The 24,418-nt window shown below is 45.2% G+C and overlaps 1 protein-coding gene across 5 annotated transcripts in view; it reads right to left on the reverse strand.

The window, feature by feature from the left end:
• The window catches only part of osbpl9 (oxysterol binding protein-like 9), a 279,318-nt gene that overhangs the window by 146,405 nt on the left and 108,495 nt on the right, over positions 1–24,418 (reverse strand). For all 5 annotated transcript variants that reach the window (XM_078561122.1, XM_078561121.1, XM_078561120.1 and 2 more), the window contains exon 4: positions 5,905–5,981. In XM_078561122.1, the coding sequence (XP_078417248.1) occupies positions 5,905–5,981 (77 nt within the window). The remainder of the gene's footprint in view (positions 1–5,904; positions 5,982–24,418) is intronic.

Raw genomic sequence — 24,418 nt, forward strand, 5'->3', positions numbered from 1 at the left:
GGGAAACGTCTGGGGCTTCTTCGGGGGACCCACTCAACACAACCTACCCCCTCGGCATATTGCTTCCCCCACGCCCACCCTAACTAATCCAATTAACGAGGCAAAATAAATGTCCTTCATGTTCCCAACCTGTATTGTACTCAGCAAAAGGGACATATGTCCCACCCACAGGCACCATTCATTGAGGTGAAGTGAATGCATGAATTAAGTGTGAAGATATATATTCAAATTGACACTGTACACCTAAAAGAACATATTCTTAATCATACAATGGCTTTATAAAATATGTGAATGCGATATTTTATGAAACTGCTGTAGATATAGATATAAAAGTACTTGAGAGAGCTGTCATGAAGAGATATTAATGTCTACAATGTAATTGGAAATAATTTTTAAATTGGAATTGTAGTAGGGTCTGTGTGTGTGTGTGTGTGTGTGTGTGTGTGTGTGTGTGTGCGCGCATCTATGTGTGATTTAATTGGATTAAAATCAGCTAGTCTGGGTGATTTGACGTAGAGTAGTTTTGAGATGTTAATTGGGTGAACAGTAAGGATAGAAGGTAAAGAGTACATTTGCATTTGTTAAATAAACCATTCAAAAGAATGGGTAAAATCTTGCACTTAGCTGACAGACGTCAAGCAATGTTTCTATTACTAATAAAATTGGTGGAATGAAAGGATTATTATTAGAAGGAATGAAAGGATTATTGTTAGGAGAGGTAAAATTTTAAAAACTAGTAATATAATGGAAAATTTACGTTCAAAGGGGGAGCTAGGTATAAACAAAGGAGTTTGTGTGTGAGTCCAGCCTATTAAAATGTTAACCTAGGATATTATCAAAAAAAGTGAACACATGCCTAATTCCACCTTCAATAAAACTTCCTGTGTTACAACAATACCTCACTGATAGAGTTAGCATTGTAATACATGCAAGGGCATGAAGTATTGGTACTTACCAACTAGATACCTACTATACTCCCCTACCACCAGCACACAATGGTGGCAGTGTGTACTATATGCTCTATGCATTGCAACAACTTCCCAAGATTCCTTCGCCAACAGCTTTCAAACCCACAACCTACACCATCTAGAAGAACAAGGGCATCAGACTCATGGGAACACCATCACTTCCAGGTTCCTCTCCAAGCCACACACAGAGCTAACTTGGAACTTTATTGCCCTTCATTCACTATTGCTGGGCCTAACAGCATTGTAGGCATTTTTACACCATTTTCAAGGGCAGTTAGAGATGGGCAACAGCAATGCTTACTTCCCAGGAACGGATAAAACAAAACAGGCCAGAAAAAGTTAGGAACAAAAACAGAAAATGTTGGAAAAACTTAGCAGGTCTAACTTCATCTGTGGAGAGAAAGGCAGAGTTAACATTTCGAGTCTGTATGACTCTTCTTCAGTCATATGGACTCAAAACGTTAACTCTGCCTTTCTCGCCACAGATGCTGTTAAACCTGCTGAGCTTTTCCAGCATTTTCTGTTTTTGTTTCAGGTTTCCAGCATCCGCAGTATTTTGCTTTTATCTCAGAAAATGTTAGGGTTTGTTCGTTCAAGTGTAAATGAATTTCTAGCAGTGTGATAAGTTATAATTACTGGCAAACATTTCTGCCACTGAAAACTAACTTCTAAGAGTCTCATTCCTTCAGATTTTAGTTAATTATTGTTTGAGAATTAAAACATACATCGTTTACATATTCTGTCTCTTTAATTTCTCTCCCTTAATCCCATCTTTCTTTCTCCCTCTATTTTGCTTGCTGTAGATGATTTTACATTTAATTAAATATGCTAAATTACACTTCCTGGTTTGGACTGTTGTGCCTCAGTGAGGATTCCCCAATCCAACTGGTTGAGGAGACATGCTGTTGTTGCCCTGCTCACACCAGTTCCAGATCCCCAGTAGAGGATGCGGTGTTGTTTCAGACTCCCACCCATAAATTGCCACTCTCAGGTCCACAAATGTCTATGGGCAGTTGGAAACAAAATGAACTGCGAGCAACATTTGTTTGCCATTGGCTGCAAAATCCGGATCCAATATTTGAATACTGTTGATACCATTTCTATCTTACCAATGAAACAATGTGCATAATTCTTTCAAGATTATGCACTAAATATAAGATTTTGCAATTTCGCCATATGAATATTTTAGAGTTTTACTTTAACGACAAAATATTAGCGATCCAAATTTTAAACAATCTATTCCTTCAAAACAGACACATATCAGCATCAATCTACTCTTCTTGGTCTAGAATTAAAGTGGCCATTTACTAGTAACAAAAAGCTAGCGCATAGATACAAAAAGTAATCAAAAAAGGTAATGAAACCTTGGCCTTTATCTCAAGAGAGTGGGAAAGTGAGGAAGTGATGCTTCAGTTAAACAGAGCTTTGGTCTGATCCAATGTGGAGTATCATTTTAGTCACTGAACCAAAAGAAAGATGTAAATTTGGTTTGTATTCCTTTAATTAAGGAGTGATCTAATCAAGGTCTTTAAAATGATAGAGATTTGATAGGGTAGCTAGAGAGAAACTTTGTATATGGAAGGTGAAATACATGCAAAGAATGAGTAGCATCATTTAAGGGGGTTAATCCAATATTCTTCTTCACCTATTCATATGAATGCCGAAGTAATACATAGCACTGAAGATTGGAATTCAAACAAGTGCACAGTCACATCAAAACACTGCAAGCAAATACTCGGTATGATTCCTTCAAGTCACTTAGGCAATGGACCAGATCTAACAAAACATGAAATAACTAATCTCCGCTTCCATCATGTTTCTTAGACACATTAGAACTCTAAGTCACTTTACAAAGAGGTTGAGGGCCACCTTTCTTACTTGGAAGAATGTATTAAATGGTGAAATGGTGACAACAATCTGTTTTGTTGAACCTAGCAGCAAGTTTCATGCTTATGCAATTACTTGTCAGCAGAACAAAAAAGATGATCTAAAAGAGTCAATCATGACTTGGAAGCTGGGTGCCTGCATCAGCTACCTGTGACTGGGACTTAGTGTCATCTGACAATGAAAAACACCAAGAAAACCCATAAATGTGCAAAAGCTGCAATTGTAATTCAATGAATTTCGAAGATCAAAGTTTTGCTGAAAAACAAGTAAATTTGCAAAAGCTTTTATAGAATTGCTTCAAGAAAATATATTACAACTGCACCATTTAAAAGTCTAAAACCATAACTGGGCACATAAAACAAGAAATTTCCCTAGGTGTATAAACATGATGGAAGAACCACCAAACTCTGGACAAGACCTTGTAAGGAAAGGTACATTGCACCTTTCATGACTTTAGGACATCCAAAAGCACGCTAAGCCAATAAAGTACTTTTGAAGTGCAGATACTCTTGTAATGTAGGTAAAGGTAGCAGACAATTTGCACACAGCCAAGAACTACAAGCAGCAGTGACCAGATAATGTGTTTTAGTGTTGTTGACTGAGGGATCAATATTGGCCAGGGCACTAGGAGAACTCCTTTGCACTTCTTGGAATAAAGCGGCAGGATCTTTTACATTCATCTGAGAAGGCAGATAGGGCTTCAGTTTAATGTCTTATCTAAAAAATGGCACCACCAGTGGTGCAGCATTTCTTCAGTATTGCACATTTTAGCCTAGATGATGCTCGTGTCTCTGGAGTAGGGCTTGAGCCCACAGCCTTCTGATTGAAGGGGATATCACTGAGCCAAGCCCGCTTGATTGGCACCCCATCCACAAATATTCGCTCCCTCCACCACCAACACACAGTGGCAGCACTATGTACCATCTACAAGATGCACTGCAGGAACTCACCAAACCTCCTTAGACATCACCTTCCAAACCCACAACTGCTACCATCTAGAAGGACAAGGGCAGCAGGCACATGGGAACACAATCACCTGGAAGCTCCTCTCCAAGCCACTTCCCATCCTGACTTGAAAATATATAGCCATTCCTTCACTGTCGCAGGGTCAAAATCCTGGAACTAAACAGCACTGAGGGTGTACCTACATTACATGGACTGCAGCAGTTCAAGAAGGCGGCTCACCACCATCTTCTCAAGGGCAAGGCCCAGCCAGCAATGCCATATCCCATGAACAAATTTTAAAAATGCACAACTCTGGTCCAGAGCAGGAATTGATCCAAATGACTCAGCATTGTATGAGGTTTTGAAAAGGACAGTAGGGAAAATTTTAAACAACCTCTAAACCCTCCACAAGGTGTTGAAACCCAGTGTGCTGTGATCCCCCGACTTGCAGCTTTTCCACAATGCCTTCCCCTACAGGGCAGTTGAATGCCACCCCCACCCCTTCAAACCCAACACCCCTGCAGTCTCTCCCTCCATCCTCACTACCTTGGTCCAAGCCTCCCCCTCCACACCAAAACCCAATCTTCTCAATAGCAAGGGACTATCCTCATTGGTCAGGTAACTGCTTCCTACCACAGGCTTTTCCATCTGGCAGCCAACCAACTGTAAGAAATTGGGGTCTTTAATAAACTGGTATTTTCTGCATAGTATAGAAGTTTTGCAAAATTAGCTAACCTCATTGATTCTCTCTCTGGAAAAGCAATTCCTAAACGCTTCGACTTCTAAACATTATCTGGAAACATCAGCGTCACTTGGTTCAGGCTGCCATGTTGACATTGCTAAATTTGTAGGATGGTGTCTTGTGTAACCCCTTACTTACGTAAGTGTTTAGAAAGGCCAGGGTATGACGCTTAGCATGATGTAATCTAAAAAGCTGAACTTGAGCAGAGTGACGAACAGAGGAAGAGGTAACCACTCTGACATTTTGGGTACCTGTCCTGCACCCATTGATCAGATGGGTTTGATTATATGATTGGCATTAGGCAAGTTACCAGCCCCCAGCAAAAAAGGTATATTAACAAGTTTGCAGGGACAGGGGGCAGTGCTGGAGAGCTGGCAGTGCTCATCAGGCAGCCACCTTCTTCAGATAGAGGGGGAGGAGGAGGAGGAGGACGACGACAGAGGGAAGAGTTTGCTAACACTTTGACTAGAGAGCAGAATGCTGCTATCACAAGCTACAGAGATCAACAAACTCTGTGCCAACCATCCATTCGTCCTCTGGGATCAGTAAACTGCTCGCAACCGTCATGGATTGTATACTTTCTCTGTCTAATTAATTAACACATCGTATCTAAGCTGTTGCTTCCTAAAAAACCATCTTAAAATGACTTACAAATCGTTGTACTGCCTATCTTAGATATCTGCAGCTCCGAATTCAAAATCTTACACAACCTTCAATATGGCCATCTGCTAGGATTGGTGGAGTGGGACGTGGGAGGGGAAAGAGGTGGAAAATGAAGTTTTAAAAATCCTAATGAGTTCCTGATGTTCAATTCAGCAGATGCTTCTGCCTTTCCATTAGTTCCTGGTTTCCCAGCTGCTAACATGTACACTGCTCCCTCCCTGCTTCCCTATAAATATTGAAACTAAAATGACTGTTGGGTAACAGATTCGAGTGTTTACAGCAGAAAAAACTGAACTGAAACATTGAGGTATTACAGATTTTGCTGGCTTTTCTCCTTTCAATTAGAAATCCCCGACATGAAAAAAATATCCTCAGGCTTGAAGCTGTCCAACAGGAGGAGTACAAGTCTAAACCTCCCCCTCCAAAACATCTCATATAAATTCCAACATTTGACTTTATGCTACAACTTGTTAAGTATCAACCTGCTGCAGTGATACAAAGTCAACATTTAGAGCTCTCATTCATCATTATACTCCATTTTATTACGAGTGCGACTAGTGTTGATGCACAAGCACTCATTTTCAACACCACATTGCTTTTAAACTCAATTGCAACAGCATAATTTCAATGAAAAAAATACAGAAATTAATATCTACAGAGACGTTGCAATTTTACAACAACCCAATACAAGGAACTCACCCTGAACTGCAGAGTGTGACGAAGAATGGTATCCTCTAATGCATGAATCCACTGCTCTCTCTCATCTGCATCACGGGCTGTGAAAACATACAAAAAATGAAATTTTGGTAAAATTTTAATTGAGCCAATGGAGACAATAGGGTTATAATTGTATTAATTAACTTTTATCTACAATTCAGTCCATTTGCAACTTAAGCCTGTTAAATGTTTGCTCTTTGAAGCAGTTATTTTTTCCAAGAAAATCTAATTCAGGTTGATGAAATTTGCCTCGCAGATCTTGCAGCCAAATACATCCTGAAACATTCAGCAATGGCCTTACATGGGCAAGTGAAGGACTGCCATTTTGAGACCTACAGTGCTGCAAGCTTCATATCCCATTTGTCATCAAAGCACCTTACAATATTGCCCCATCTCCCTCCCTCCTTTCCTAACCTTAACTGTTGCAAAAACCCTTGTCACGAGGCTATGCCCATTTAATTTTGAAAATACGATTTTTCAACTGACTAGAAATGTTGTAATTTGAAATGAGACAAAACAGACTACTTAAAATGCAAGGCCACCTCCCAAAGGGAAGGACACACACAGGGGAGCATGACGAGGCAGACATTACCAATAATTCAACGACCCATCAGAACTCGACATCTTCTAAGAAAGAGACATTAAAACGCAAAGTGCTGGATATTGAAACAATGGTTGCCACAGACTGACCCACTCAAAACCCCTTGGAAATACACAATGGGTGAAGTGTAACAGGCCAGTCTCCAGCTACTGTAGTGAGATTGCAAGTGACACAGGGAGCGTCAAGAAAGTTTTCAGCAGAGGAATCATGCTGAAAAGCTGCATTCTCTCCCTCTCTTTTGGAAAGTGTGTCACCTGGTTCGCGAAGTCAGCTATCAGAAACCTACCAGCGAACTGAAACCTCGCAACATCTTCTACATCTGAGCGCATCCAAGCTGACTTAAATTGGCTCCAATGTTTAAAATCTATGCCTCAAGGAAAATAAAAGGGCACATAACTATATATGCTGAAAAAAAGAGACATGTCAAAGCTTTTTGTCTTGCACTCATCAGGACACTTGCAAGAATATCAATATAAAAAAGGGAAAACAGCAATTTATACTGTGTGTGAAGACAGTGCTGATTGGTTGGCAAATGGACATGAATCTACTAGAATTTGAGCAACAGGTGAAGCTAGGTGTTTCATGCTACTATTATGCAGTAGCAATACGAGTGGCATCCACCACGAATAGGATGCTGCCGTCAAGATAAAAAGATGTTCTGCCTATCACACAAACGAGTAATGTGCTATAGGAATTTCAGTGCCAGTGTGATGCTAGGTATGTAGGCTGTACATCCCAAAGACCGAAGGGTCGTATTAAACAGCATGTCGCGGCTGCTGCTCACAACTGACAAGGTACAGACTGCACCCAGCTAACCCATGCTTGCAAAACTCAAAACACAATGTCCAACATTAGATGTGATTCCGCGATCGGACATTTGCTAAATAATCCTCAGTGCATAAGAATTACACTGACAACCAATTTAAGATAGTCAGTCGAGCTCGCAGTGTCTTTTTTTTTGCAAAAATATACTTTATTCATAAAATATCTTCAATCACATTCCAAACCATTTCAAAAACACCATTACAAGGGTACAATCCAGGTTAAACTTTTACAAAATGTATCACCAGGTGCATCAGTACAAACAATATTACAATCATTTACAGCCTTTCATTTTGAGCTGTACAGCCCGAGGGGCTCTAAACAGTTCCCAGTCTCTCGGTGTGCTGTGGCAGAAAGGTCTTAGACAGCGACCCTTCCCCATTGCGCCTTTGCGGCAGCTGCCCCAAGCTTTAGTGCGTCCCTCAGCACGTAGTCCTGGACTTTGGATTGTGCCAGTCCGCAACAATCGGTCGGGGACAACTCTTTGTGCTGGAAGACCAACAAGTTTCGGGCAGACCAAAGCGCGTCTTTCACCGAGTTGATGATCCTCCAGCTGCAGTTGATGTTTGTCTCGGTGTGTGTCCCTGGGAACAGCCCGTAGAGCACAGAGTCCTGTGTCACAGAACTGCTCGGGATGAACCTCGACAGCAACCACTGCATCTCTCTCCAGACTTTCTTTGCAAAGGCACAATCCACAAGGAGGTGAACAACGGTCTCTTCCCCACCACAGCCACCTCGAGGGCAACGTGCAGAGGGGGTGAGACTCCTGGCGTGTAGGAAGGATCTGACGGGGAGGGCCTTTCTCACCACCAGCCAAGCTACGTCTTGGTGCTTGTTGGAAAGTTCTGGCGATGAGGCATTCTGCCAAATGACTTTGACAGTCTGCTCGGGGAACCATCCCACAGGGTCCACCCTCTCCTTTTCCCTCAGGGCCTCTAGGACGTTACGTGCTGACCACTGCCTGATGGACTTGTGGTCAAAGGTGTTTTTCTGCATAAATTTTTCCACGAGGGACAGGTGGTACGGCACGGTCCAACTACTTGGAGCGTTCCGCGGCAGCGTGGCCAGACCCATCCTTCGCAACACCGGGGACAGGTAGAACCTCAGCACGTAGTGACACTTGGTGTTTGCGTACTGAGGGTCTACGCACCGCTTGATGCAGCCACACACAAAGGTGGCCATCAGTATGAGGGCGATGTTGGGCACGTTTTTTCCCCCTTTATCTAGAGGCTTGTACATCGCGTCCCTGCGGACACGATCCATTTTCGACCTCCAGATAAAGCGGAAGATGGCTCGAGTGATCGCCATCGCGCAGGAGTCTGGAATGGGCCAGACCTGCGCCACGTACAGCAACAGCGAGAGTGCCTCACACCTGATGACCAGGTTCTTACCCGCAATGGAGAGGGAGCGTCGCTCCCACATGCCCAGTTTCCTTTTCACCATAGACACTCGCTCCTTCCAGTTTCTAACGCATGCCCCGGTCCCTCCGAATCATATCCCCAGCACCTTCAGGCCGTCAGCCCTGACAGTGAAGGGGACAAAGGATCGGTCAGCCCAGTTCCCAAAGAACATGGCCTCGCTCTTCCCACGATTTACCTTGGCTCCCGAGGCCAGTTCGAACTGGTCGCAGATGTGCATCAGTCTGCGCACCGACAGCGGATCCGAGCAGAAGACGGCGACGTCGTCCATGTACAGGGAGGCTTTTACCTGAGTGCCTCCACTGCCTGGGATCGTCACTCCTCTTATGCCCGGATCCTTCCTGATGGACTCGGCAAAGGGTTCTATGCAACACACGAAAAGAACAGGCGAGAGAGGACAGCCCTGCCTGACTCCAGATTTAATCGGAAAGCTGTCTGTTTCCCACCCATTGATTGAGACTGCGCTACTGATGTTAGTGTAGAGCAGTTGGATCCAATTTCGAATTCCCTCCCCAAACCCCATTTTGGAGAGCACATCCCCCATGTAGGTGTACGATATTCTGTCAAAGGCCTTCTCCTGATCCAAGCTGATGAGGCAGGTATCCACACCCCTGTCCTGTACATAGGCAATCGTATCCCTGAGCAGCGCGAGGCTGTCAGAGATCTTCCTGCCTGGCACAGAGCAGGTCTGGTCAGGGTGAATCACCAATTCCAGAGCGGATTTGACCCGATTGGCAATGACCTTGGACAGAATCTTATAGTCCACATTCAACAGTGAAATGGGTCGCCAATTTCTAATTTCCTCCCTTTCCCCCTTGTGCTTGTAGATGAGGGTGATGATGCCTTTCCTCATGGATTCTGACATACTACCGGCCAGGAGCATACTCTCGTACACTCCTAGCAGGTCTGGGCCGATCAAGTCCCACAGAGCCGAATACAACTCCGCCGGTAAGCCGTCGCTTCCGGGAGTTTTACTCTTCTCGAAGGACTCAAGGGCCTTAGTCAGTTCGTCAGCAGTTAGCGGTTTGTCCAGGCTCTCCCGCGTACTGTCGTCTAAGACCTCCGTGATAGAGGACAGGAAGGACTGGGAGGCCGTGCTGTCCGTGGGCTTCACGTCATACAATCCGGCATAAAAGGATTTGCTGATCCTCAAAATGTCGGACCGTGATGACTTTACTGAGCCGTCTTCTTCCTTCAGGCTGCTGATCACAGAGCTCTCTCTGTGTACCTTTTGGAAGAAGAAACGTGAGCGCGTCTCATCCTGCTCCACGGAGCGGACTCTGGAACGGAAGATGATCTTGGAGGCCTCCGAGGCAAAGTGCGAGGCTTGCTGGCTCTTCACCTCTTGGAGCTCCTCCTTGACATCGACCCCCATCGACTGCAGCCGGAGCAGATTCTGCATGTTTTTCTGGAGTCGGGACATTTCCCTCTGTTCCTTTCTAGCTTTCTGGGTGCCTTTGAGGATGAAAAACCTCTTGATGTTTCCCTTGATCGCTTCCCACCAGTGTGTCAGGGACTCAAAGAGGGGTTTCACGGTTCTCCAACCTTTGTAATCCCTCTTGAGCTCCTCAATGTTCTCTGGGGTCAGCAGTTGCACATTTAGCTTCCATGCCCCCCTGCCCACCCTCAGGTCCTTCTCCAAGTGGCAGTCCGCCAGTAGGAGGCAGTGGTCAGAGAAGAACACCGGCTTGACCTCGGTGGATCTGACTGTGAATGCACGGGACACAAACAGGAAGTCTATCCTGGAACGAACGGACCCGTCTGGCCGCGACCAGGTGTATCTACGCTGCGCTCCGTCTGCAGGGTTGCTGAAGACGTCGTGCAGCTTGGCATCCTTAACTGTTTCCATCAGGGATCTGGACGTAGCGTCCAATCTGCTGCCGGCCCTGCTGGATTGTCCAGCCGCGTCGATGATGCAGTTGAAGTCACCGCCCAGAATGACCGGCCTGGAGGTCGCCAGCAGCAGTGGGAGCTGCTGAAAAACCTCCAGCCGCTCAGCCCCTTGTGCCGGGCCATACACGTTAATTAACCGGAGTGGAGCGTTCTTGTACATTACGTCTGCTACGAGGAGTCGCCCGGCCACCACCTCCTTAACCTCGGAGACGGTGAAGTTGCCTCCCCGCAGCAGAATACCCAGGCCGGAGGAATGAGAGTCGTTTCCGCCCGACCAGATCGATGGCCCATGGGACCACCATCGTGACCATTGCCTGTAGGAGCTGAGGTGCGGTATCGCACACTCCTGCAGAAACAACAGGTCAGCTTTGACCTTGGCTAGGTAGTCCAAGGTCGCAACACATCGCGTAGTAGATTTAATGCTACGCACATTTATGGATACAATCTTTAAACCCATTTTAAAGCATTTATTCTCCTACCAAACCCACTGTCTCTGAGAGTCCCAGACCTTTAGTCTGCTCCTTCATACCCGTAGTGAGCTCAAATTCCTTCACTTTGGATGGGCTGAGGTAGATCTCCTTGGCAGTGTTCTGCTCAGGTGGCATCTGGAGGTTCACGTAGAGAGCGGGTTTTGAGATGACCTTTGCTGGAGAAGCTTCTCCAAAACTCACCCCCTCTGGGGTGTTGCTGTTCCCGGCTTCCTGGAGCTGGGGTGCGATGATTGCCTCACTGCTCCCAGATTCCAGGGGCTGTGGTGAACTGGCCTCCTCAGGTTGCAGGCAAAGTTGGGGTGCGCTGGTCTCCTTGTTGTCTCCAATTTTCTGGAGCTCGGGTGGCTCGTCCTCCAACGCCCTGGAGTTTTGCCGCCTCTTCTGTCGGTGCCGCCCTGGCACTTCATCGTCCGAAGAGCTGCTGCCCTTGTCATCCATGTCGGATGGGAGACGTCTCTTGCCGCTTCTCTGGGAAATGCCTTTGCTTCTTCTTCGCTCCTTCTTACTTTTGTTGTTCTTCACCGTCCGCCACTCCCCCTGCTGCTTTTCCACTGCTGCCTCCTCCTCCATTGATTCGCTGTCCTGAGGACTGGGAGGTTTAGGGGGTGGTGCCGTTGATTTGCTCTCTGTTGCCTCAATCTCTTTCTCCACCTTGTCTCTCTCTGTGTCCTCCTTTGTTCCGTTGAGCTCCCTGGGGGCCTTGGTGGTTGGAGTGACACGAAACATTTCTTCTGCTTCCCCCTCGTCGGCTTTGGCTGCCTGTGCGTAAGTACGGCAGCGTCTGGGACAGGTCCTGTAGAGGTGACCTGCCTCGCCACACAGGTTGCAGCACTTGGCCTGTTTGCAGTCTTTTGTCTGGTGCCCTTCCTGTTTGCAGATCTTGCAGAGGGAGGCGCTGCAGTTGGCCGCCACATGACCAGCCTTGCCGCATGAGCGACAATGCTTGGGTTGCCCAGCGTAGACCAGGTAGCCATGGTTTCCCCCGATAGCGAAACTGGAAGGAGGGTGGAAAATGGCTCCCTTACCATCGGTCTTCAGCGTGACCTTAAACAGGCGTTTGCCTGTCCAGATCCCCAAGTCGTCTCGAATCTCGGTGCCGCTCCCCACCTTATCGAAGTACCTGGTGAGGAAGGTGACCACGTCGGCGACAGGGACGAAGGGGTTGTACACATGCACCATCACCACACGTTCCCGTTGCAACGGCAGAGAAAAGTGCGGCTCCGCCGTCAGGATCTTCATCTCCGGCAGGTCTCTCTTCTCCTCGAACACCCTCAGGAGCTGGACGCAGTCTGCCACCCACTTGAACGTCACGTCGAAATAACCAGCCTTGCGGAAGTCCTGCAGGGTGTAGATCTCCGGAGCTTCGAAGCCGCACGCCTTCAACAGGATCCTCCTGGCGAAGAAGTCCCGATCCATAGGTGATCCTCTTTCGCTGTCGTTCACCGTGACTCGGACGGTATAGGAGCTCGCAGTGTCGCGCATTTGCGTGTACTGGAAGCAACATATAGTAATACACAGGGCCCTGTTCTTTGCAGATTGGAAGAACATGTACACACATTACACTTGTTTCAGCTAAATAAATAAGTGACAGCCATTCGTTGACCCATTCTTCAGGGCAATGCCTTGACCAATCAGGATCAAGCTGCCTGGTTTAAATTTCAAACACTGCTTGGCAGTTAGCTGTCAGTCACCATCACTGATGCATTCTCCATGGCAACACCCTACCAATCAGAGTCCACTTGCCAACCAATCAGCACTCTCTTCACATACAGTATAAACTGTTTTCACCTTATCTGGTATTCATGCAAGTGTCATGAGTCCATGATGAAAAGTGTTGGCATGAGTATTGCTGAAAAAAGAGACAAGTTCTGCACTACCAGATGACTATTTGTATACCTGAGAGGTACAAAGACCAAAGTCAGTATAGCAACAACATAGTTCAACTTACAGGTAAGCAAAGCTCAGGTAAGCTATCTATTGAATTTCTCCAAGCGTGTACTAAACCCAAGGTGTGCTAGTTTTCATTTCCAAACCCATCGATAATGCTAAAATGGGATCGAGTGAAAACTTATGCAATGAGATTGAGCAATTGGTGATAGGGTTACTAATTTACGCTGTGCCCTTCACTGTGCTTGGTTTGAGGTGTGCAAATTTCTTTCATTTTTCCATTTGATCTGTTTATGCTGCTATATTGCTTCAATAGATCACTGCAGCATAAACAGTACCTGTTTGAAATACGTCTGTGCCATAAACTCATTTAAGTGGAAGCAGTTTGGCAACGCAATTAATGATGCCACTAAACATGTAACAAATCCTCTGACTACGTACTCTCAGAAAACAAGGAGTTGGTTCTTGTGCACGGTTTCAATTTCAGTGTGCCTTCATCCCAAATTAAACGGGAAGAGGTATTTGTTGAGTTTGAACTCCTCTACTCCCAACTATCCCGCCACAAACCAGCATCGACTGAAGACGCTGAATCGTTGAAAGCACGCCTAGCTGATCTAGCACATGCACATTTCTGGATTCCGAATGATCTATCTGACTTTCAAATGCAATGTGAACATCATACAGCATTGCAAGGCCTTAAGACCAACCCGGACATACACATCAGTAAGATAAAAGCAAAATACTGCGGATGCAGGAAATATGAAACAAAAACAAAAATAGCTGGAAAAACTCAGCAGGTCTGACAGCATCTGTGGAGAGGAATACAGTTAACGTTTCGAGTTCGTATGACTCCTCATCAGAACTAAGGAAATATAGAAATGAGGTGAAATATAAGCTGGTTGAGGAGGGTGGGACAGGTAGAGCTGGATAGAGGGCCAGTGATAGGTGGAGGCAAAGAAGAGATTGCCAAAGATGTCATAGATAAAACGACAAAGGGGTGTTAATGGTGGTGATATTAGCAAAGCAATGTGCTAATGATGACATTAAGGATAGAAAGTAGGACGAGCAAGCAACATATAGCCCTAGTGGGGGTGGGGTGGGGGGTGAAGGGATCAAAATAGACTAAAAGGTGGAGATAAAACAATGGATGGAAATAAACTTAAAAATGGAAATAGTTGGGAAAAGAAAAATATATTAAAAAAATTATGAATTATTGGAAAGGGGTTTGGGGCGGGGGGGGGGAGAGAATTGGAAAGGGGGTGGGGATGGAGGAGAGCATGATCTGAAGTTGTTGAACGCAATGTTAAGTCCGGAAGGCTGTAAAGTGCCTAGTCGGAAGATGAGGTGCTGTTCCTCCAGCTTGCGTTGAGCTTCACTGGAACATTGCAGCAGGCCAAGGATGGACATGTGGTAATGAGAGCCGGGTGGTGTGTTGAAATGGCAAACGACAGGGAGGAGCAGCGAATGCAGTAGACTAAATTGAGGGGAAGTGCAAGTGAAGTGCTGCTTCACTTGAAAGGAGTGTTTGGGCCCTTGGACGGTGAGGAGGGGGGAAGTAAAGGGGCAGCTGTTGCACCTTCTGCGGTTGCATGGGTAGGTGCCATGGGAGGGGGTTGAGGTCCATCCTTGGCCTGCTGCAATGTTCCAGTGAAGCTCAACGCAAGCTGGAGGAACAGCACCTCATCTTCCGACTAGGCACTTTACAGCCTTCCGGATTTAACATTGAGTTCAACAATTTTAGATCATGAACTCTCTTCCTCCATCCCCACCCCCTTTCCGATTCCCTCTTTTCCAATAATTTATAATTTTTTAAATATATTTTTCTTTTCCCACCTATTTCCATTATTTTTAAGTTTATTTCAATCCATTGTTTTATCTCTACCTTTTAGCCTATTTCGATCCCTTCCCCTCCACCCCACCCCCACTAGGGCTATCTGTCACTTGCTCGTCCTGCTTTCTACCCTTAATGTCACCATTAGCACATTGCTTAGCTAATATCACCACCGTCAACACCCCTTTGTTGTTTTGTCCAAGACACCTTTGGCAATCTCTGCTTTGCCTCCACCTATCACTGGCCCTCTATCCAGCTCTATCTGTCCCACTCTCCTCAATCAGCTTATATTTCACCTCATTTCTATATTTCCTTAGTTCTGATGAAGAGTCATACAGACTCGAAATTTTAACTGTATTCCTCTCTGCAGATGCTGTCAGACCTGCTGAGTTTTTCCAGCTATTTTTGTTTTTGGTACACATCAGTAAACATGATAAAGGGACAGAAATAGTCATCCTTAACAAGCGTGACTATATCAAAGGCATGCACACCATTCTTAATGACAGTCCAAATTCATATCCATTGGACCTGCCACTCAACATGGCCGGACAGCCTTGCTCAAAAGTAAGCTAAAAAAACGCTTGCTGGACTTGTGTAAGAGCGTTGAGCTACTGCGTGATATATATGACAGGGTTCGTCCTCACAGTTTGCTACATCCACGCGTGTATGTGCTGCCCAAGGTACACAAAAGTGTTGTCCCTTTATCTTATCCCATCTTATCTCTGACCGGTTCTGCATGACATGAATTGGCCAAATGGTTGGGCAAATTGTTACAACCAGTTTTGACCAAGTTTTCTACATACACAGTGAAGGACTCCTTCACATTTGCGAAGGCCATGCAGGTCTTGCACATCGATATCAATGCTGTGTCTATGTGCTCATTTGACATTGCTAGCCTATTCACCAATATTCCACTTAAGGAAGCCATAAATATTTGCGCTGCAGCACTATAATCATGGCGATCTAGACCCACCACCACTGCGTGAATGTGTTCACTGAACTTATGAACTCGGCAACTCGTGCAGTTGAGTTCAGTTTTAATGACACCATGTACGACCAAATAGGTGGAGTTGCTATGTGATCTCCACTATGCCCAGTTCTCTCAAACATCTTCGTTGGGTTCCAATGAGAAATGTTTCTTTGATGGAATAACACCTAGTCTCCTACCCCTCACATATTTCCGATTATATGGATGGTACGTTTGCTATATTTACATTTGCAGCTGCATGTAATAATTTCCTTACACATATTAATGGGCTCCATCCTATGCTCAAATTCACCTTTGAAATGGAACAGTCAAATTAACTCCCCTTCTTTGACGTCCAAGTTGAGAAATCTGCCAGGGGGTTCTCTACCACAGTCTACCATCACTGGTCAATATATGCGTTGGGATTCTTATAGTTCTACACACTATAAGATTGGTCTTATCGGCAACCTTGTAAACAGGGCAGGAGCCATTTGCTCACCATGAAAGCTTAATGCTGAAATAGGGCGCAAAGGCATCCTGTAGGTTAATGGCTACCCTGATCAGATCATTTTGCACTGTATATCATGCAAACTCATGAAAGCGGGCCCAAGGCTGTCACTTTCGGCCCCGCAAAGTGCCCAGTTTACCTCAGATTACCCTGGAAGGGCAAAGTATCCCAAAAATTTGAGCAACAGGTGAAGCTGGCTGTTTCACGCTGCTATTATGCAGTAGCAACACGAGTGGTATTCGCCACTAACAGAATGCTGCCATCAAGCCAAAAAGACTTTCTGCCTGTCTGACAAATGAATAATGTGGTACATGAATTTCAATGCCAGTGTGATGCTAGGTTTGTAGACTGTCCAAAGACTGGCGGATCGTATTAAACAGCATGTCCGAGCCGCTGTTCAGTGGGCAAGATACAGACCGTACCCAGCCAACCCGTGCTTGCAAAACTCAAAACACAATGTCCAACATTAGATGTGATTCCGTGATTCGGCGCGATTCCGTGATTAGACAACATTTGCTAAATAATCCTCAGTGTGCTAAGAATTACACCGACAACCCATTTGATCGTCAGCTGGGCTCACAGCGTGGCGCATTTGCATGTACTGGAAGCTACATATATTTATACACAGGGCCCTGTTCTTTGCAGATAGAAAGAACATGAACACACATTGTGCCTGTTTCTGCTAAACAAATAAGTGACAGCCATTCACTGACTCATTCCTCAGGGTCAAGCTGCCTGGTTTAAATTTCAAATAATGCTTGGCAATTAACTGTCAGTCACCATCATTGGTGCATTCTCCATGGCAACACCTCTACCAATCAGCATTCTTCATACAGTATAAATTGTTGTTTTCCCCTTATATTGGTATTCTTGAAGTGTCCTGATGCATGCAAGACTCTTTTTTCAGCAATATTCAAGTTCTGTACTACCAAATGGCTATTAACCATATATCCTTTGAACTTTTTTTCAAAATTGGACTGTAACTTCTGTTATTTTTGATACCTGTGTGTGTGGCATCACAGTTTTATCAATTTTTTTCCTCTGGTTTAGTGATTAATAAATTTGCTTTTTCTTTAACTCAAGAAAACTTGTTTGATTGACTTGTTATTGCTCACTGCATAAATAGTTGACACGTTTGGGTTCGAAAAAGGCATATCCTCATGAAGAAGAAACTTAGACCTTTGTTGTGGCCAACCAAGTAGATTGAATAGAGGGGAGCCAGTTCACTCCTCACCTGCTCATAACAGAATTCAGAGCTTGTACCTGTAATTTGTTCCCACAGACTGACAAAAGAATTAGAGTGGGGAAAGTAAATTGTTCCTTCAAAAACAATTTAAAAATTGCAAAAGGTTTTCTTGGGTCTGTAATACTGAAGTGCTATAATGCTCACATTCAAAGTCAACGCTTTCATACAGCAAGATGAGATAACTGGTGAGAAGTTAAGGGCACTGTCCTTGGAACAATTAAAAGGTGTAGCTAGGCACTTAAAGGTAGAGTTCTGCCTGAAAGCTAGAAAAATAGATATTTTAAAATGGGTGAACCATCTAGAGGTGGAAATTGAGGGCACTGAAACAGATAAATTAGCCGCAGAAAAATTAAGATTGCAGTAGCAAAAATTGGAACTGGAAAGAGGCAGGAAAGGGAGAGAGGCAGGAACAGGAGGAGCAGAATTCCAGGAAATAGTAAAGGGAGTTTAAATTAAAACAGCTCGGGCTGAGATGGCAGGATCCCACTGTGTCCATTGAAGACACACCTAACTTAGGTTTAAGGGCTGATGTATTCAAGTTTTCCCATTTGATCCCTAAGTTTGATGAAGAGAACCTGGATGCCTTCTTTATCTCTTTCGAAAGGGTAGCCCAGCAGTTCAAGTGGCAACCCAACACTGGCCCCTGCTGTTGCAAAGTAAGCTAATGGGAAAAACTCACGAGGTTTACTGCCTCCTGCCTAAGGAAAATGGCACAAACTATGAGGCATCAAAAAGGGCCATTTTAAGTGCGCAGTTAGTGTCGGAGGTGTACCGTCAGAAATATCGTACCCTCAGGAAACAGCCTGACCAGATGTACCCGGAATTTAAACGGCTTAAACAGCTCACTTTTGACTTGTGGGTACGAGTGCTTAAAATTGAGGCCACCTACAAAAACCTTCATGAAATAATTCTCAAGAGTTCAAAAACTCCATACCCCTTCCAATAAGAGCCTACATAGAGGAATAGGGTGTAACAGGGTCCAGGCAAGCAGCAATGCTAGCCGATGATTATGAGCTTATCCACAAACCCTCATCCCAAAGGGAACCCTTCCCTCGTCACCCCAGCCAATTGAGAAGGCTAGAAGAAGGTGGAAGAGTCATAGGAAACTGAGCACCCCAGGAAGGAAGGAACAGCTAGAAACACAGGGGGCCCTCCTCAGGCCTGAAAGGATGGTGCTGAGAAGAGAAGTGAAGCCAAGAAGCCCGTGTGTTTTAACTGCCACATGGCAAGACACCTCCATGCTGACTGCCGGAGATTACAGGAAAAACCGGTGGGATTTGTTGTGGCACACAAACCCTGCTCAGAAAATAGGAGAGAGAGAGAGAGAGCATAGCAGACCGGGCTATGGCTCTGACTGCAGCAGCAAATCCCTGTAGATACACTACTGAGTGTGGGTGTGTTTAAAAATATCCCTAAGAGTTACAAGAATTCGGTAGCAAAAGAAAGTGTGGCCACATCTCCTCAAAGGAAGGCAAGTAAGCCTATAGTGATACTGAGGGATACAGTGGCAAGCCAAACTCTACTGCTGGGAAAAGGCATGACCTTTCCACCAGAGTGTGCAGTAAGTGCCAAGGTGTTGGTAAAGAATATTGAAGTGGGGTACATACCCATCCCCTTATACCGGGTACACCTGGAGTACAACCCAGTGACCATGGAAGTCTTCCCAGTTTGCTTGTGGACAGGGTCGACCTACGCCTCAGCAATGGCCTGGCAGGATCAAAAGTGACAGCATCTTCAGTAGTCTCAGAAGAGCAGACTGTGGTCAGGGAGACCCAACAGCTGAAGGAGAGTATGCCTGGCTTCTATACTGACTGTGGGGTAACCCGGTCTATGGCCAAACAAACTCTATCAGAGGTGGCGGAACTGGCACAGCAGACAGATGACCCTGCTGTCTGGTTAGCTGAGACCTTTTTTGGGAATCTAGAGGCAGCCGAGGCAGGCTAGAGAATAGTCCTGAAGGTCAAGGACAGTCTAAAACGCTGAAAAGGAGGGAGAAAGCTAGCAGGAGGTTCAGATGTCCTACACGGGGCAATAGAACCCGTGAGAGTTGAGGTAGGCAGGGAAGAGCTGCTGGGACTTAAAAAGGCCGAGGCTAGTCCAGTAGAAGTAAAACAGATCAGGATAGAATCCATGGGACAAAAACAAAAATTACTGGAAAAACTCAGCAGGTCTGACAGCACCTGTGGAGACAAAGACAGTGTTAATGTTTCAAGTCCATATGACTCTTCTTCAGAGCTAAGGATAAGTAAAAAATGTGGTGAAATATATACTGTTTAAGTGGGGTGGGACAGGTGAAGCTGGATAGAAGGCCAGCAATAGGTGGAGGCAAAAGAGAGATTGCAAAAGATGTCATAAACTAAAGATCGAAGGGATGTTGATGGTGGTGATACTGGCTGAAGGAGATGCTAATGGTGACATTAAGAGTAAAAAGCAGAATGAGCAAGTGGCAGATGGCCCTAGTGGGGGTGGGGTGGGGAGAGGCCTCCGCATTCAAAGGATCATCCTCCACCATTTCCGCCAACTCCAACATGGTGCCACGACCAAACACATCTTCCCTTTACCCCCCCCTGCCGGCGGTCTGTAGGGACCGTTCCCTTCAGGACACCCTGGTCCACTCCTCCATCACCCCCAATACCTTAGCCCCCTCCCACGGCACCTTCCCATGCAATCGCAGAAGGTGCAACACCTGCCCCTTTACTTCCCCCCTCCTCACCATCCAAGGGCCCAAACACTCCTTTCAAGGGAAGCAGCACTTCACTTGCACTTCCCTCAATTTGGTCTACTGCATTCACTGCTCCCAATGCAGTCTCCTCTACTTTGGAGAGACCAAAGGCAGACTGAGTGACCGCTTTGCGGAACACCTTCAGTCTGTCCACAAGCATGACCCAGACCTTCCTGTCGCTTGCCATTTCAACACACCACCCTGCTCTCATGCCCACATGTCCGTCCTTAGCCTGCTGCAGTGTTCCAGTGAAGCTCAACGCAAACTGGAGGAACATCATTTCATCTTCCGATTAGGCACTTTACAACTTTCCAGACTTAACACTGAGTTCAACAACTTCAGATCATGAACTCTCTCCTCCATCCTCACCCCTTTTTGATCCCCTTTTTTCAAATATTAATTTTTTAACTTTTAAAAAGATATATATTTTCCCACCTATTTTAAAAATGTATTTCCATTCATCGTTTTATTCTCACCTTTTAGCCTATTTCGATGTTTTTCCCCGCCCCCACACTGTCCCCTCCCCCCACCCCCCACCCCACTAGGGCCATCTGCCACTTGCTCATTCTGCTTTCTACTCTTAATGTCACCATTAGCACCTCTTTTAGCCAGTATCACCACCGTCAACACCCCTTCAACCTTTTGTTTGTGACATCTTTTGCAATCTCTCCTTTGTCTCCACCTATCGTTGGCCTTCTATCCAGCTACACCTGTCCCACCCCCCTTAAACAGTATATATTTCACCACATTTTTACTTCTCTTCAGTTCTGAAGAAGAGTCATACGGAGTCGAAACATTAACCGTCTTTCTCTCCACAGATGCTGTCAGACATGAGATTTTCCGGCAATTTTTGTTTTTGTATCCGATTTCCAGCATCCGCAGTATTTTGCTTTTATCTTAGAATCCGCGGGAGTTGTAGTAGCTAAGAAACAGCCATTGTAATTTAAAAGGGCCGAAGCCAGGTCAGCAGGAGTAAAAGAGGTCCACGAAGGGCCTGTAAAGGTTAAAAAGGATCAAGCAAGCGAGCCAGTGATGTGTTTAGCAGACACCTTCATGGTAGGTTTAAATAGAAACTAGGGAAACTCCCAAACAGGCCAAGAAAAAGTGAGGGTGATGTCCCACTCAGTTGAAGAGCCACAGGGAGTACAACAGAAGCTGAACATCTACTTGGGGGCAGTAGTGTTCCAGGGGACATGGAACAGGTTAGGGCATTGCCCACACCCAAAACAAAAAAGAGGAAGAGAGGACAACCTACACCAAAGCAAGTAATACTTCTGGAGATCACAAGGGGAATAGCAGTGAAATTCATGGAGCGTTAACCACTGATAAAACTTGGTCTGTTTCATCTGTCTTAAAGTTCACTAAAAATGAAGGGCCAGGTGCAAAACCAGAATTGCTACAGGAGGCAAAAATTCAATTATAGCCCACTAATCTCCTATAAATCAGATTTGTAAGAGTGCTTAGATTGGAGCTAATAAATTTCATAAGCTATAGAGGTGGACAGTGATGGATTAAAACTGATTCAAACAAACCAGGCTAACAATCCAAAAGGTTTAGATGTCAAAAACCTCTGTGCTTAACAGCATGAAGGCAGGGCCAGTGAGAAGCACAGAACACCCCTACAGGTAACCAAGAGCAGCTTGGCTGTTACCAGCAATCTGGGAGCTAACAGCCAGGTAAACTAACCAAACCCCTTAGGTGATACTTAGTCTGGAGTTACAGCAAGGAACAGGCACAGGCTGACAAAATTCTCCGCCATGCCTACCATCCAAAAAAAAAAGCAACTTCACAACCCTGACCACAGCCTTATCTTTTCAAGTGAAGACAGGTTTTGTTTGTAACCAACAACGTGAAAAGAAAAAACCAAGGTAAGAACATGTTATCCAGGTCCTAACATCGTTTAGGGTCATCAGGGTATCAAGACCAGAGTGGAGGAGAACAGTTGCATGTTGAGTGAGAGAATGAATAGGAGTGCATGTTTTTTTAAAACTTTTTTTTACATGTTCTTACCTTGGTTTTTTATTTATCTTATAATGAAACGAGAGTGAAAAGTATTTCATTTCTTGTGATGCAGAGGTGTCATGAGGCTTTGGTTCCCTTAATTTTGAAAATATGACTTATCAACTTGCAACTGACTGAAAATTTTGCAATTTGAAATGAAACAGAACAATTTATTTAAAAATGCATGGTTGCCTTCCAAGGGGAAAGTGAAAAAGCAAACAAGACACCCTCAGGGAAGTGTGAGGGGATGGACATTTCCTATAATTCAAAGATCCATTGAAACTCGCCACTATCTAAAATTAAAATGCAAAGTGCCAGATATTGAAACAATGGCTGCCACAGACAGGCCCACCTAAAGCCCCATGGAAATACACAATGGGTGAAGTATAACAGTCCAGTCTGCAGCTACTGCAGAGAGATTGGAAGTGACACAGGGAGTGTCAAGGAAGTTTTCAGCAGAGGAAACAGGCTGAAAAGTTGTGTTCTCTCCCTCTCTCTCTTTTAGAAAAAAGTGTGTCATCCGGTTCGAGAAGTTAACTATCAGAAACCTACCAGTGAAGAGATCGCGTAGTAATTGCAACAACCTCTACATCTGACTGCTTCCAAGAAAGCAGCTAACCTAAATCAGCTGCAATATTAAAAATCTACGCCTCAAGGAAAATGAAAGCACACTTAACCTTTTATTCTTTTAACCTATTTTTTTTATTGGACTGTAACTTCCTTTATTTCTGATACCTGTGTGTGTGAGACATCGCATTTGTATTATTTTCTTCTGGGGTTTAGTGGTTAATAAATTTGCTCTCTCTTTAACTAAGAAAACCTTGTTTGATTGGCTCCTTATTGCTCACTATATAAATAGTTAAATACATCTGGATTCGGAAAAGGCATATCCTCATGAAAAAGAAACTTAGACCTTTGTTATGACCAACCGAGGAGGCTGAATAGAGAGGAGCCAGTTCGCTCCTTCTCACTGATCATAAAACCCTTAACCATTTTATTATCTTTGGATTGATTTTCTGCAAATTTCTCCTTGCCATTTAGCCTTCATTTCCCAACCCCAACTCCAAGTCCAATGCCAATATCTTGTTCCATCACCACCATCATTGCTGGCTTGCAGTGTATTGCATTTAAAATCTCTTTTTCAAATTTATTCATAGCATGTGGGCTTCGCTGGCTGGACCAGCATTTATTGCCCATCCCTAGTTGCCCTTGAGCAGGTGGTGGTGAGCTGCCTTCTTGAACCGCTGCATCCATGTGGTGTAGTTACACCCACAGTGCTGTTAGGAAGGGGGTTCCAGGATTTTGACCCAATGACAGTGAAGGAATGGTGATATATTTCCAAGTTAGGATGGTGAATGACTTGAGGGGGAACATCCAGCTGGTGGTGTTCCCATTTATCTGCGACCCTTGTCCTTCTAGATGGTAGTGGTCGTGGGTTTGGAAGGTGCTGTCTAAGGAGCCTTAGTGAATTCCTGCAGTGCATCTTGTAGATGGTACACACTGCTGCTACTGTGTATCGGTGGTCGGCGAGTGAATGTTTGTGGATGTGGTGCCTATCAAGCGGACTGCTTTGTCCTAGACAGTGTCAAGATTCTTGAGTGTTGTGGGAGCTGCACTCATCCAGGCAAGTGGGGAGTATTCCATCACACTCCTGACATGTCCCTTGTAGGTGGTGGACAGGCTTTGGGGAGTAAGGAGGCGAGTTACTCATCACTTGATTCCTGGCCTCTGACCTGCTCTTGTAGCCACAGTATTTACATGGCTTGTCCTGTTCAGTTTCTGGTCAATGGTAACCCCCAGGACAAAAACAGAATTACCTGGAAAAACTCAGCAGGTCTGGCAGCATCGGTGGAGAAGAAATCAGTTAACGTTTCGAGCCTTCACGGCCCTTCGGCAGAACTGAAGCATAGTTAGGAGAGGGGTGAAATATAAGCTGGTTTAAGGTTGGGGGGGGGGGGGGGGGGGGGGGGGGGGGGGCGCGGCGCGGGGGGAGAGGATCCCTCCCTCTGGATTCTTACCTTCTCTTGATCTTTTCATTGAGAACTGTCGGCGTGACATTAGCCGTCTCAATTTCTCTGCTCCTCTCACCCATTCTAATCTGTCTCTCTC

Source organism: Cetorhinus maximus, chromosome 17, assembly GCF_964194155.1.
Source record: "Cetorhinus maximus chromosome 17, sCetMax3.hap1.1, whole genome shotgun sequence".
NCBI classification, from domain to species: Eukaryota; Metazoa; Chordata; class Chondrichthyes; order Lamniformes; family Cetorhinidae; genus Cetorhinus; species Cetorhinus maximus.